Source organism: Neolamprologus multifasciatus, chromosome 17 (genome assembly GCF_963576455.1).
Source record: "Neolamprologus multifasciatus chromosome 17, fNeoMul1.2, whole genome shotgun sequence".
In the NCBI taxonomy this organism is placed as follows: Eukaryota; Metazoa; Chordata; class Actinopteri; order Cichliformes; family Cichlidae; genus Neolamprologus; species Neolamprologus multifasciatus.
This window is the reverse complement of record NC_140455.1, coordinates 34,119,079-34,134,794: the sequence shown is the minus strand read 5'-3', so window position 1 is coordinate 34,134,794 and position 15,716 is coordinate 34,119,079. Positions and strand designations below refer to the sequence as shown.

Genomic DNA, 15,716 nt, shown 5'->3' with positions numbered 1-15,716 from the left:
TCACATTCTTCTCTAAAGAGGTATGTGCCACCCTGCCTAGACCTCATGCCCCTCCTTTGCCCCCATGTAAAATTTTAATGATCCACCACTGATTAAGACTCACAATGTAAATAAAATAAAAGGAAAATCAGGGCAGAGTGAGACCTCTTACCTTTAAGGCTACCAATTTCCAAACAAAGTATCTACAAGGGTAAGCGTGTGTACGGAAGATCAGGGCCACTGGAAAAATAAAAACAGGTCTGAATTCTGAGAATAAAAAGGTCTGACTTCCGAGAAAAAAAGTCTAATTTCGGAGAAAAATTGATTAATGTTAGAATTCTGACTTTTTACTCAGAATTGTGAAAATAAAAAACAAAAGAACATTTACATATGAGCACACTGACTCTGACTTAAAGCATTTGCCTTTTAACAAAACACACTCTAGAAGCAAGTCTCACCACTAGATAGATAGATAGATAGAAACAAACAGCAAATACAAACTAAACTTTATGCAGGTTGCCTTCATTGGCACTAGCTGTAGATATGTACACATAACAATAATAGTGGGTTATTTTTCTGATGAGTGGAGCTAGAACTTAGCAGAACAGAAAGGCCAAACGTGTTGTTTACCGAGTCAAGTCATCCTCATATTCACATAGCTACTCCACAATGATAATCCATTTGCTGTAATACTGTAATATTAACTATTACTTTATACAGCCAGTTTATTAAACGTTTAGTTGATATGTGGCTTCCAGGACAGTTTATTATAGCATCAAAAAAGCATCATTCAAGTTTAATTTCCAAATTCCCAAGCACATAAAACCTGTATTAATAGAATCACCTGTCAGTTCACCAAGTTCATAAAATAAGTTTGAAAAGCCTAAAATAAACCTGACTTTATTTTATACATAGTGAGAACCAACATTCAATATATAGCATCACACAAACTACAGATTTATATTACAAAAATTGTATGAGAACCGATCTATTTAAAGATTCTGCCTGAAAAACAATGTATACATATTATATGAACATTTCTAAATATCCAAAAAACCGTCCTATGATCCTGTCCATGTATTTTCGTTGGTGATGCTGTATGCCTGCCCTCTGGTCCTGATGCTGGAGGGTCTCTTTGATTCACAGTCTGAGTTTCTGTCAACACAGCAAAGGCCGTGGAGCATGACGTCAGCGTCCAATTAAAAAAATGCTCCTACCGACAACCAGATCTCACTTGTGATTGGCTTACAGTGAGGAAGTGTCACCCCAGCCAATCACAGTCGCGTTTACTTGCCGATTAGGCAGTATCAACATGGCAGCTTTCTGAGTTTTGGAGGAGGAGAGCTGGTGTAAATAAACAGACATTTAACATTTTTGAGATAGCGACAGCGTCGGGGTGTTTGAGTTTAGGACTGAGTGGACCGCTGCGGGAAGATGTCGAGCGACGGAAACAAAAAACAGTTCTGGAAAAGGAATGCAGCGAAGGTTCCTGGCAGGTGAGTGACGTGTTCCCTCCTGCTTGTTAGCTTAGCGTAGCTAGCTTCACTCAGCTGACGCTGCGCTGCTGCTCTTCAAACGCCAACTTTCACTTTGATTGGTGGGGCTTTGCGGTTGGTCAAAGTTCCCATTCTTGTCACTGGCTAACGTCTGTGGTAAAAACGTCTCGTAGACGCATTTTACCCCTTGCAACTGTTAGCTAGGCTAAGAGCTAGGCTGCTAACAGTGGCTAATAGTTCATCAGTACTCCGTCGCAGAGTTGTAACTAATGACACAGTAACTATTTCACAACACGAGTAGTCAAGGTCTCACGGCAAATTATTGCGCTTGGGGTCACATGGAGTCTCACTCCTGCAGTTTAAACTGGTATTGTTTTAAATAGCTTAAAGCTAACATGCTAGCTTGCCAGCCAGTGATCGATTAGTTCATTCATTTCCATTCTATCTTTTTCACTTCCTCAGCATTCAGCATGTGTACGGTGCACAGCATCCACCCTTCGACCCGCTCCTTCATGCAAAGTAAGTTAAACTGACTTCCTTGTTGTAAAAATAAATACCATGTGATCTTGGTGGAGTTCTCTGGCCCAATGTCAGTTTTTGTGTCATGTGATAAACTAGACTTCAAAGCCCAATTGATGTCGACCCGGTACTTTGCTTCAGATTAAAAAAAGTGAAACTGTTGAGTGGAGAAAAAAAACTGTCCCTACCATGGGAAATTATTATTGTTTTGTGTTAATAATGGTTGGTTTTGGAAAAAAGTTATTATCCATTTATATTAGGTCATTCTCTTTGAATGGGATGTAACTGTATACTTGTTTTTTTTTTTGCTTGAGTTGTGTTGTTGTCACTAGCAGAAATCATTTGCCTTATGCTGAAGGTTTAAAATCAATGATCTGTCTCAGTTGTTCCATCTGTATCAGATGCTGAAACCAGTGTTTTATTGATGCTTACCACTTTGGGGGGGGGTTTACTTCATGAAATCATGAAAAAATACCTATATGTCTTTCAGCTCTTTTTCACACTACTTTTAAACATTTTGCCAGCACAAAATTAATTTGACATAAAAAGAGAAAAAAGATTCTGCCTTTGCTGTCTCTGCTCTGTTCACTCTGTCTATACTCCAGCTGTCAGTCAGTGTGTCTGTTTGGTGGACGATACACACGGCAGACGGGGTGAACCCTGCTGTTAGGTTACATTCACATCAAATCTGGTTGTCTGGCACCTTCCTGAAGGATTACATGGAGGTGTGGCTCTGTTTGTGTGATAACACAAAATTACTGTGGGGATTAATTTATTTCTCTAGTTTACTTCTTTGTTTTGGTTAATGCCCCCCTGCAAACACCACGGACCATCATTGCCTTCTCCCACAGTAACCAGCACTTTCTGCTTTATGTCATAAGCAGATTATTTTGTTTGTTTTTTATCAGTTTTTGTGAGCATGCTTGTGAGAAAACTGATAAATGGCTCAAATGCTATAAGTAGGCTACTTGAGCAATTTGACCAATTTGAAATGTTCATTATTGCACCTTCAGTTTATCAGACCTTGTGAAAACGCAATCCTGTGAGCAGCAATGTTTTTTGTGGGGAAAATAATTTATGTACACTTAAAAAGGCGGCTAATTTCAGCTTATTTAAAGGTAAGCCTGTTTTATCCAATGTATTGGTGCTGAGATAGTTTTCTTCTACCTCAGTTTGTACGGCACAAAACGCTCAGGTGTGGCTGAACGGTTGCTGTATTTTTTGCCACATCCCAGTGAAGAATGTGGACGTATATGTTTTTCCAGTACACAACTGACGACCATTTGTGACATCATGGGCTGGGTTGAGCCTATTATTACTTACAGTTACTTCAATGTGTGTAATGTCATTTGTTGAGTCTTTCAGTTATAATTCTGGTAATCTTCTGTTTTGCACTTTGAAACTGCAGAACTGGAATGATCACAGAGGCAGTGACTCTACAGGAAAATCCAGTCATTTTGTGACTGGGTAAACAAGTTGAACAAAGTTGAGCAATTCTAAGCCTTGATTATACTTTCTGTGTCTGCATGTCCACTAAGGCTCCAAGTGATGTAAATTTCATCAGTAGATGGTGGGCACAAGGGTCTGTGTGCACGTCTGCGTGCCTCTCTGTTAATTGTGATTTTCCGCGGAGAGTTGTCATTACAGTGCTCCAAATATACATGCTCATGTGTGGTTGGAGCATAGCAGCTCTCCGTGTCCATGTCTGCAATAGAGTATAATCAATAGTGATGAAACGGTTGATTCTAATATAAGTAGTATTGGTACCAAAGCTGGTATTGGTATTGGATCAATACTGCTGAGATACCTTGTTTCTGTCCTCAAGGTTCAGTATGTATCCCACTGAACTGTTTTGAAAAATATTTTTTTTTATTGGATATGGGGGAAAATATATCTCAAAAAGCACTAGTGCTGGGCGATATGACGATATATATCATGTGGTCTATTATGACATTTGTCTTCTATCGTTTCTAACCCAAATTTTAGAAATTATTACATAAAATATATAAGTAACCCTTTACAACCGGTGGGAGCAGGCACACTCCGTTTTACCGAACTATTTTTAAATCCCTGTAGAACTGGAGCCACGTAAGGTAGTGCAATAATTTTTTTTGCATGTGAAACCGGAGGAGTTGAACTTGCATCTTACAAGATAAGCTCTGGCGGACTTGGTTCTATGGTAGGTCTTAAAGGGTTAAATAGCCTGTGGCAAATATATTAGTGTTGTCTTCTCACTATACATGCTCTTAACTTTATGCAAGAAAAAATAAAGTAAAAAAAATGATATTTTTCGCAAAGAAACTCCGTCTCGTGGTTTGCAAGCTGGTGCTGCTGTACGTGCACCCGGATTTGCGACATACTTTACAGTAACTCAAAACAAAGACTGCACCCTCGGCACTTGCTGTTTACAGACTGCGTACTTTCTAGATGACCACAGGTCAGGTGGTATATCATGATATATATTGTTATCGTGATATAAAATAATTCATATCGTGATAAATATTTTTTCCATATCGCACCAGCACTAAAAAGCACTATAAAAATATATCTTTAAACAGAATTTGACCCAAAGTCCTTTAAAGGAAGACACATTCAAATTCCAGGTCTAAAACAAAATCCAACTTCAAAATACATGAAAAGCTGAAAGGTCTGTTTTGATGTTAGCTAATTATTGTGGAAAATAAAAATCACAATGATTTAGTGTTCATTAAAAAATGTAGGCTGTCTATAAGCTGAAAGTCTCAATATTGGTGTCGGAAATATTGACTTCTTATTTTTTTGGTATTGGATTAATATCAATAATTACTTTAAAGTAATTTGAGAAACATCGTTCCGTGTGGACAAAAGAAAGTTTCACATTATGAAAGAATAAAAGTGGGGCCTTGAAGGGCCTGAACAGATGTCCAGTGTGTTGTAGAATAGCATAGCATATAGTGGCATAGTATAGCAGCGTCTCTAACATTAGTAGAGGTGCAGCATTTATGAAAGTCTAGGCAGATACCAATAATGTTGTTTAAAATGATAGCTTTCATGGGATGCATACAGTACAGCACAGCTTAATTTTAAGTGGCCTGAACTGGACCGTTAATACTAGTGTCCTGTAAACTATTCAAAAACACTTACAACTTGTGCCCCTTTCTTTCAGAGTAGCATTCAAAGAAGTGCTAGTGTAACAAATAACGCCTGTCAGCACAGCTCTATGGGCTGTGGACTTGCAACTGTAAGAATTAAATGAGTAAAATCACAAAAACTCAGACTATTTTTATTTCAAAAACAATAATTTTCTGTGAATTTGCAAAAAAAAAGATTTTTCTTTTTAGCGTGAGCTCACTGTTTTTGTTTGTTTGTTTTAAGAAAAAGAAAACTTTGTAGAAAACAAGAAATGGCTAGAGCTTTTCTCTCTTTTTAATAGAATACCAACAAAGCGAAACACATCTACTTCAGTCATTTACTGGTTTATCTTTAACTTAATTGGTTTGGTGTAGTATGCCAGACCATAGGTAATGACTTCAGAGCTGATGAGAATACAGTTAAAAGCTCTCCTCTGACAAACTTAACAGCTTAAGAGTTTTGCAGTCAGCAATGTGTCTGTCCATTCATTTTATAATTTCACTTGAGGTTTAGGTTTGTCACTTACACTCACATTGGCTATTTACTTTAGTAAACTCACTTCTGAGCAGGACACAGTGTAGAGTTCTTTTTCTCTCTGGATTTCTCTCATACACAGACTCAAATAGAGGGGAACACAGTCTCCTCTTCAGTAATAACCCTTTTCTTTCTTCTGATTAATGTTTACTCATGTAGATTTCCACAGAGGGTTGAAATTAATTTGCGTGTTTTCAAACTTTCCCTTTCTTTTGAGTTAGGATGGAAGTTGGCTAACGTGTACACGTCTCCTGGTTCTTTCTTATGGTAATAACCGTCTTTGTAATAGGGAAATTACAGTTCGGGGGTGGTAGTGCTTTGGCAGACCGTGTGCATCTTCAGACTGCAGAGAGCGTCTGTTGTCAGATGAGGGCAGTGTCAAAAATGTGGTGCAACCGGTCTGTTGTACACTTCTTGCTTGTGCTGCTGTCGGTCCTTCATGTTATTTTTATGCTTTTCCCATTCCTGGTAAACACCGCTGTCGCTCACTTCCCTGTTCCAGCCCACTTGTCAGCCAATCAGCATTTGACAGACATGCCGCATGATCAAGCAGCGTGCAGTTAGGATTTTGTAGGCAAATAGCAAACAATTGTGTTATAGATGAAAATGGAGATAAATTAAACTGTATCCTTGCAGCCTCAATAAAGTAACTCAAAGAAACTTTTAAGCTAATGATGTACTTCAGTTAATGTGTCTCTGTGCACATGTGTGTGTGCTTTTGTACATGTGGTAATTCGCACACTGGGTTGATTCATGAACTGGGTCTGCACACAAGGGTGATCTGAAGTAATCCTTAAACCTGTAAAATAAAGAGCAGCGTTAGATGAAAAGAACACCTTGCAAAGTGTTCAGCATGGGGGTGGAATTATTCCGCTTCGGGACTGTGTGCATGCTGTTGCACAGGCAGGCGTTACACGGATAGAAAGAGACGAAGGGATTGCGCTAAATCGCTGCAGATTGTGGATACAATTATGAAGAAGTCAGTCAAGGAAGTGAAACTGATCCAAAACATGCTTCAAAATACACCACGAGCTACCTCAGGAAACAGAAAGTAGAAAGCGGTAAAATCATACTGTGCGTACAAGACAGTCTAAACATGGATCAAGGTTGAAGTTAAAATTACATAGTGAATTGACAGACACACAGCTGTCTGCAGCACTCTTTTAAGCTGTTGTGTCTGTCAAAGCAGCCAAAATGTTGTCTCTAAGAAGAACTGTTTATTTGGTTTGTAAAATAAAAAGGTAGCAGTCATTAATAATTGAAGAATGGCTCATATTGATTTACTTATTGATTTTACCTAAAAGCTGTCCTTTTGATTGGTACTGGGATTAGCTTTACTAAAATAAAGCTAAGATGAGTGTTTTTGTGTAAAATTGAAATATTTTACAATATGTGAACAACAAATGGTAGCTCATTTATTAATTCCCATTTTTAATTAATTATTCATCTCACATTCTCTTTCCTCTTGTTTTCTTTCCTTCTCTCACCCTCTGCACCCATCCCTTTTATCTTCTTTTTTTCCCCATCATGATGTTTTTCTCTCTGTCCTTCAGTCTGATCAAAGCAGGCAACAAGCCTCCTCCAGCCACTCCAGGCAAGCCCAAGAAGGCGACCACCTTCCAGGAGTTTGAGAGCATCACGAGCGACGCCTGGGATGTCGGGGATGACGACGACGAACTGCTGGCCATGGCTGCGCAGAACCTCAACATCGAGGTGGTCATGGAAACGGCCAATAAGGTAAACTACTGTAAAGCAGTTTTGCCTGATTGATGTCTTTCCACTGACTGCAGTAGCACATTTTCCTGTGTCTGTGTAGAAGGAAGCACTCATCACGAATCAACACAGCTTCAGTGTATTTTGTGAAATATTAATGATTCTTTTGTTCTGGGTATTCATTTGCTGGCGTTTATTCATATTCCTGAACACAGTTTTTCATCTCTGCTATTTTACATGTTCTTATTTGTGTCCATAAATAATATGTAGCAACTTTTAAAGGGCAAATAGGTTCATATTTGAAGGCTGGAGGTGTTGGTAGGGAAGCTCACAACACAAACACGTCATTTCTATTGTTTTAACATACATATCATTTGAAATACATGATTAATTATCATTAAAAATGACATACATTCATACATACAACATACATGCTGCAGACATAAAATAAACTTCCTGTTGAAATAGATTCCTCTCTAAACTATGCCACCTGCCTTGAAAGAAATGGTACAAGTTGTGGCCTTAAGCACAGACAATTTGATGGCTTTTTTAATAATAATAATAATAATAATGATGATGATAATAATGGATTGCATTTATATAGCGCTTTTCTGGGCCCTCAAAGCGCTATACAATTCCACTATTCATTCACACACACATTCACACACTGGTGGAGGCAGCTACAGTTGTAGCCACAGCTGCCCTGGGGCAGACTGACAGAAGTTAGGCTGCCATATCGCGCCATCGGCCCCTCTGGCCATCACCAGTAGGTGGCAGGTGAAGCGTCTTGCCCAAGGAAGGACACAGCAACCGAGACTGTCTGAGCCAGGGCTCGAACCGGCAACCTTCCGGTTACAAGACAAACTGCCAACTCTTTGAGCCACGATCGCTCAAAGAGTCTTTTAAAGACTATTTCAGATTTTGCTGCATTTGCTGAAATTAAAATATTGGAGATTTACTAACAAAGAATAGTGTGTTCATTAACTGAGATAAGGACAACTTTTAACAAATTTTAAGATTTTTTTCTTCATAGAGTTATTAAGCATTTTAACTTTAAGAGGGCAAATTTTGCAAAGTTGCACAGTTTGTATTTCTCTCAAGCACGTAGCCGCTGCAAAAAAACTTTAGTTTACTCATCTAAGCGAGTTGTACGCCTTATGTGTTCTGGGGAGGTTACCAGCCTTAAGCTTACCAAGGTTTCACCTTGTTTTTCTTTCTGCTGAACAGGTGATTGAGAATCACAGCAAGCAACAGGAGAAACAGAGGCAGGATGAGACATCAGAGCTGGATCGAAGAGAAGACGACACACAGGAGGAGGTGGCAGAGGACGACGAGGACAATGAAGAAGAGGAGGAGGAGGACAGGGTGGAAGAGGGAGACGCGACCAGCCCTGAGGTATTATTTGGATCCCAGAGCAGCCCTTACACTGATGGCCGCCTAGTGAAGTCCCACAGCGAAGCTCCAATTGGGTCACCTAAAGGTTAGTGAGCACCATTACTCAGTGTTCTGCGTGGTTTTTTCTTTTTTTAAGCCCAAGTGCTCACTAAGAGACATTTCTGCAAAGATGCACTTAAATCCGTAAATGAGTTTGTGAGGAGGGCAAAACATGAAAGGTGAATAGGGCATCTCTTAGAAAATGTCACCGCTGTAACTTCTAATGCAACGCGATAAATAGGTTTGTTGCTTTGCGAAAAACCCATTAAACACAATTAAAAATGATCGACATAGTTAGGTTTTTAGTGATGATGCACTTTTTATAAGCTCAGAAAGTTGGAGTGTTTGTGGCGCCAGTATTTTTAGTGGGGTTTATTTACTGTGCCTCACAGCTGCTTTGAGACTTGGCAGATGTTGTCATTCTGCAGTGAGAACATCTGCTAAGACTGCTAATGTTGTACTTTGAGCAGACGTGTTGTGTAGTGCTCAGCATGAAAATTACTTTAAATTTAATTCAGTGAAAAATTGTAGAATTTAACATCACTTCAGGAATAAGAAAATAAATAAAACAGTAATTCACCTGAGTTCCACTAATTTAAAGTCTTGAAATTAGTTGAATTATATTGCTGAAATTTAATTCAAAAAGAATAAGTAGGAGATGGAAAGTTAAGCTATTACTGCTTCTTTTCATATTATTGAGAACAGTTCTTTTCTATGTTGTTCAGTCACTACACACGCATTTTTTTAACTGTCAAATGGTAAAAAGAGTAGCTGCAATATCACATTAAACCTCAGCCACACGGGCCTAGTGCCTGGTTGGCAACCACCAGGCTGGTTGCTATGGAAAAATGAGTATTCCCTGACCAGTTGTCGCAGGTTTGCTTGCTGTCAGTCGGTGAAATTGGTAAGAAAGAGAAAGAGAGAGCAATGCTGTACCAAAAACGTGATTGCTGCTAGCAGATGCCACGGTTGCCGGTAATTTGCATGGGAGTTGCTGACTTGTCTGCAAACACTCTCCAACCGCTTGCTAAGCAGTAGTAAAACTATGAAGAGCACAATGCAAACCAGATACTGTCTGTTTGACTTCACAGTAAGAGTTGCATTTTTGGAAATGTGTTGCTCTGAGCAGTAAAGGTGCTTGATGAATATTCTCAGCTTTCAGTTTGTGTAAAACTTCAGTTTCTCTCATGCTCTGGGGTTAGTTTGTGAGTAGGGCTGGGCCATATCATACTGTTCACGATAATACCAGTATAATATTAGGCAACGATAAGAAAATGAAATATTGCAATAGAATATAAAAAACGCACATGCGCAGTGCCTTTGTTTTCATATGCACATGGCAGAAAAAGCATGCTGGCGACGGAGAAAGAGAAGGGCGAAAGCGGATCGTTGAATGAAACAGATGAACCAGAATTGGTTTGTAAAAATGCTGCAACTTCAGTGGTGTGGAACTGGTTTAGCTTTCGTCCGTCAGATACACAACAAAGCACTATTTTTGGTAGAGCATGCAAGCAGGCCGTCATTATTACCATGTTTTTCAGAAAATAAGGCACAATTAAAATCAATCCTTTGATTTTCAGAAAAATCAACAGTGCCCCTTATAATCTGGTGCGCCTTATGTATGAATTCTGGTTGTGTTTACTGACCTCCAACGGATTTTATGTGATACACGGTTAAAAAATCTGTCAAAAATGTTTTAGTTTCAGGTATTAAAACCGTAGTGAGTGTCGTCCGCTTTCGAAGTGAATGTTGACCCACTGTTGATCATGTGAGTCATCATGCGAGCCAGGGTGCAAAAACTCCCCCAAAAACAGATGTGGGTCATTACCTGTGATCACCGGGGGTTAAGGGGGAAACCACTTGCCCCACCCTATCGTGTGGCCTATCAAGGTCACCTGAGGTTGATAGGGGAAGTGTCTGAGAAGGGATCTCAAGACTGCATTTTATGTAGCTGATAGCTACACATAATATTGACACTGAAGTCTCCGAATCAGCAAACCTGATGATTAGTTTTACATTAGAACTCATTATTCATTAATAAGTTTGTTAACACATTTTAGGGCAATAGAGGAAACAAGCAGACTTAATGAGTCAGACTTAATCAGAGGTCTGACTGTCAACACTGTTTTTCCACTGTAAGATAAAAATATTCAAAGATAAAAGGAAAAATGTTTCAGTGTAGAGCAATTTTTTTTCATAGTAACATGTGTTTCTCCCCCCTTCGCCTCAAGTCCCTTTCCTCTTATATATGAACACGGGAGCTGAAAGAAACACCTTCCCACCTCCTGCACAGCTTCTCTGAGCGACCTGCCATGACCTCATAATACACAACAACTGTTCTGCATCATGGCTCCCTTTTATAGATGCGTCACTGTACGAAGCCTGCTCCACAGGTCACGTCAGTGTTCATGTTTAACACTGACGCGACACTGTGTAGCGCTGTATAGCAACCGGGTATGTCTGTAGACCACAGCACCAGCAGCAGTAGCAGATGCTGAAGCTGTACATGGTGAGCCGTGTAGCCGACTGTTGTCCTGCCTGGCAGGTCATCTGTCTGTCTGCCTGGCTGTCTGCTCCACTGCCTGTTGCTGTGTTTAGATACAGATAACACGAACAGACCTTCGCCTTCAGGCAGTTCCTCTTATCTGGCCTCCATGTACGGCTACATCATCTGTTGGGACAGGGGTATACAAGTCTTCTCTTGTCTTCTCTTATTTTGTCTTCTGTTTTGGGCTTTTTTTCTGTTCTGCTTGTCTTCTAAAACACATACTCTGCTTTTGTAACTGCCTGTCATCTTTGGGAAAAGTGCTCTTTATAAACGTTTGTACACTTGCTCATATTTATTTTGAATCCTTCCTTAAATGTAATATTTGATGTCTTACCGTGGCTTACATAGTCATCAATTTTAAGCCTTTATTGATACTTACATAATATTTTTAATAAAGATTTGTCTAATTTAATTTCTTTCAGTTAAAAATCATATATGGCCCTATGGCCACGAGCTGTGGGTAGTGACCGAAAGAACGAGATCGCGGACACAAGAGGCAGAAATGAGCTTCCTCCGAAGGGTGGCTGGCCTCTCCCTTAGAGATAGGGTGAGAAGTTCGGCCATCCGGGAGGGGCTCAGAGTAGAGCCGCTGCTGCTCCACATCGAAAGGAGCCAGCTGAGGTGGTTCGGGCATCTGACAAGGATGCCTCCTGGGCGCCTCCTGGGTGAGGTGTTCCGGGCATGTCCCACTGGGAGGAGGCCCCGGGGCAGACCCAGGACACGCTGGAGAGATTATATCTCTCGGCTGGCCTGGGAACGCCTTGGCGTTCCCCCGGATAAGCTGGAGGAGGTGGCTGGGGAGAGGGAGGTCTGGGCCTCTTTGCTTAGGCTGCTGCCCCCGCGACCCGGCCTCGGATAAAGCGGATGAAGATGGATGGATGGATAAAAATCATATTGTCTTTTACATGTTTAGCCAGCACAAAGCAGAAGTCATGATGATTGAACATTATACAGATGTATTTTTGGCTTTCCTTCAGTAAGGACGGATACTGGTGTTGTTGAATGCTGGCTGCATGTTTGTAAATGCAATTTAAAACTGTGTAAGATTTCTTTCTTTCCCTGGTGTTGGTGCAAAATTTCACAATCAGTGCACCCCGAAATGTAGCTTTCTCAACTTAGCTTTGCTCTTAACAGCCTTTTAAAAGGAAAGTTATTAAATGAACTATAAAAAAGGGCTTATTGTTAAAATGACACAAAGGGCTCCACTAGAGAGAAGCTGCTGCCAGCTTGAATAATCTTTTTTAATTTTTCTAAGTGCAAATAAAGCACTTGAGAACAGATTTGTAGCCTTTTATTTGTTCTTGTAAAAAGTGAAAAGGATATTAAAATCGGCAGCATTCCAGTTTTCTTAATTGCTGCCAAATGCTTGTGTGATTCTGGTTTTGCTTTAGGAAATGTTGGCAGTGTGGACGACAGGGCGTTTAAAAAAATGTTTTTATGAACTTGCCCAGTGTGATAGGAGCAGTGTTCGTCTTCACATTGCGGTCCTGATCTCACACACTTGTCTGCGTGCTGTCTCTGCTTGGTTTTGTGGGACTCTTTCTGTTGTTTCTTCTGCACATCTGGTAGAACATGTGGCCCTCAATACTGAATTAATGTGTTTGTCTATCCATTATAGAGCCTTCACGGTTATAAAACCACAACTGCCGCTTTACTGGAAGCTCATTTCAGAACAAGCCACCAGCCGTAACTACATTTGTTAACACCTGCATACAAACAATACAATAATGTTATATCTAAGTACTCTCTTTGGGCTCTAAAATGATGTGCATAAAGTGATTCTCACACATGAATTGTGGTAGAAGTTTATGCCAGAAGTTGCTCTTTCTTACTAGTAGTATGATCGACATTAGGGGCATGACTGTCCTTATCTATTGTTCACGCTAATCCCGTATACAGCTCTGTTGCCATGACAGACTTTGTAATCATTACTGAAAATCCTTTGTTTGGTTTAGATGAAGGTGACAGGACAGGAAGCACACAGTACATCTGATTGGACTATGTAGACAGCGAGACAAGTTTTGTAATTTTGCCTCAGTATACCACCACGGTGAACCTTTAGCTTTAATTCAACAGAAGTTTCGGTTTACCAGTTTAGGAGTTACAGCCATTTTTATACAAAGTCTCCCATTTTCACAGTTAATTGGGCAGCTGATTGACAAGCAATTTCATGGCCAGGTGAGATTTGTGGCCTTGTTAGTCCGTTATTAGTAAAGCTAAAAAGTGTTGAACTTGAATTTGGTGTCTTTTGACTGGAACCTTTGAGTGAGGTCCAAGCAAAACTGATGCGAAGGAGTGAAGTGAAGAGATTGCAGAACTTTAATCAAAAGCACTCTAGAGAGGTAGGTGAATCATTGTCAAAGTCTCAAATTAAGAGGTTCCTTCATTAATGGAAATACAGACAGTTTACCCCCAGGTTACACAGAAGAACAGGAAGGACAGACTAGATAAATAAGATACCATCTCTTATTCAAAGCCAGATAAAACAAACATTAACCTGCACCAGAATGATGGGAAGAGAAGGAAAAAAGCGGCTTTTGAGGCAGTGTTACGATGAAGGCATGCATGACTGCCATTGGAAGCGGGAAACCAGTGTTTATTGATAATGGGACTGCTGATAGGATAAGCAAGATGAATATTGTAGTGTACAGGACTATACTCTCTGACAGCTTCAGCCAGATAGATCAGACAGCGCTTCACAGTTCAAATGGATAATGACCCAAAGCATACCGCAAAAGCAATCAAAGAGTTTCTAAAGGCAAAGAAATGGGATAAAGTTAGCGACCTAATCTCAACTCAATAGAGCATGCGTTTCAGTTGAGACAGCACTGAAAGCAGCAACAGAAGGTGGCTGCTGTAAAAGCCTAGCAGAGCAGCTCAAGGGGGGAAACGCAACATTTGGCAATGTCCATGTGTTCTAAACTTTCAAAAAAACCTTAGGATTTTTAGGATTTTTTTGAGTCTTTTAAGAAAATATGGCCACTATGTATAAAAGTGGCTGTAATTTCTGAACAGTTAATGCTCACATTTTTTGGAAAACCCTGTGAAATAAACCTGAAGTCTGCAATGGGCAATAACTGTAATGTTTAGACTTGCTGGCCAGGCTAATGTTGCTTTCATGTTACTGCCGCTGTTCCTCTCACATACTGACAGACTGACTTCCCACAGTAAATCAGCTCTGTTAGAACTGAATCCCTGACCAGTGCAGCTCGATGCAGCTTTGCTGTTACAAACATTAGAGCTGGAGACGAACGAACCATCGAGGACTTGATTTCTAGTTTAATGACATATTTTCTGTCTCCTCTTCACGTGGCTTTTCTGCTCATCTCTTGCAGAGTGCTTCGAGCTAAAGCTAGCTGCACGGTTAAACTGACTTCACTCGCAGATGGGCTCACAGTTTGGCCTGAGAGAGTCGCTGCGCTGCGTTGCTGTTTTTACAATTAAAACATGAAATTACTAAAAGAAAAAAGGAAAGTTATGGATGATATGACAGATTGAGGTGTCACACTATTATCCTTGTCTTTTGGCCACACTAATCCTGCATGAAAATCTGTTGCCATGACAACCCTTGTTATCGTTGCTGTAAATATTTAGTTTAGTTTAGATGGAGGTGACAGGACAGGAAGCGCACAGTAGACATCTGATTGGACCGCATGGACTTTTCTCACATGTAGTCGATTGATGCAGCAGGCAGAAGGTTCTCAGGCTGCAGTGCGTGCGAGTAAATGGTTCTGTAATTTGATATCAACTCAATTAGCTTGAAAAAGCCGCTCTTCAATTTAACTTTGTCTGCTGTTCACAGCAACCTCACGTTATCTCGGCTGCTGTTTAACTTGTTATCACCGTACAGCTACCTATTGCTGCCAGGCACGGTGTCAACTCACCACAGCTCAAATTAAAGTGCAGCGAATGCCCTGCACATTCTGGAGGCAGAGCATTTTTAAATTGCAAAAAGTGATCTTTGAGTAGACACAATTTTTGCAGTTGAAATTTTTCTCTAGGAGTTTGATGAAGATAAAAGCCATCTGTCCCTTTTTACATGTGGATGTATGTTTTCTTTAATGTAGCAGCAAGCCGTAGACCTTCATCACATATTCCGTCTTGTCTGCATGATGTAGAGCTGCATCGTCTCAATCCTTTGGATGTGTGTTTGTGTGTTTATGCAGCCCTAATTTCTCTCATCTCCCTCCTTCCACCAGATGCAGCAGGTGAGCATGCAGCCCTCCACAGACAGCGGTCTCTGCCCCATCGGCCTCCTGTCATCCCTCTAGTGGCTCGCATGGCTGACCAGAACACATCTGGCACTCCAGCCATGACCGAGAGGGAAGCGTCCCGCCTAGATAAGTTCAAACAGTTGTTGGCAGGACCCAACACAGATCTGG

At 40.4% G+C, this 15,716-nt stretch overlaps 1 protein-coding gene across 3 annotated transcripts in view; it reads left to right on the top strand.

The window, feature by feature from the left end:
* Positions 1-1,244: 1,244 nt before the first annotated feature.
* Positions 1,245-15,716, top strand: part of tbc1d22a (TBC1 domain family, member 22a) — a 174,182-nt gene continuing 159,710 nt past the window's right edge. For 2 of the 3 annotated variants that reach the window (XM_085137751.1, XM_085137752.1), the window contains exons 1-5: positions 1,245-1,475; positions 1,938-1,994; positions 7,193-7,376; positions 8,580-8,832; positions 15,534-15,716. In XM_085137751.1, the coding sequence (XP_084993877.1) occupies positions 1,414-1,475; positions 1,938-1,994; positions 7,193-7,376; positions 8,580-8,832; positions 15,534-15,716 (739 nt within the window). In that variant the 5' untranslated portion in view covers positions 1,245-1,413. The remainder of the gene's footprint in view (positions 1,476-1,937; positions 1,995-7,192; positions 7,377-8,579; positions 8,833-15,533) is intronic. The other variant, XM_085137750.1, reaches the window with a different exon arrangement.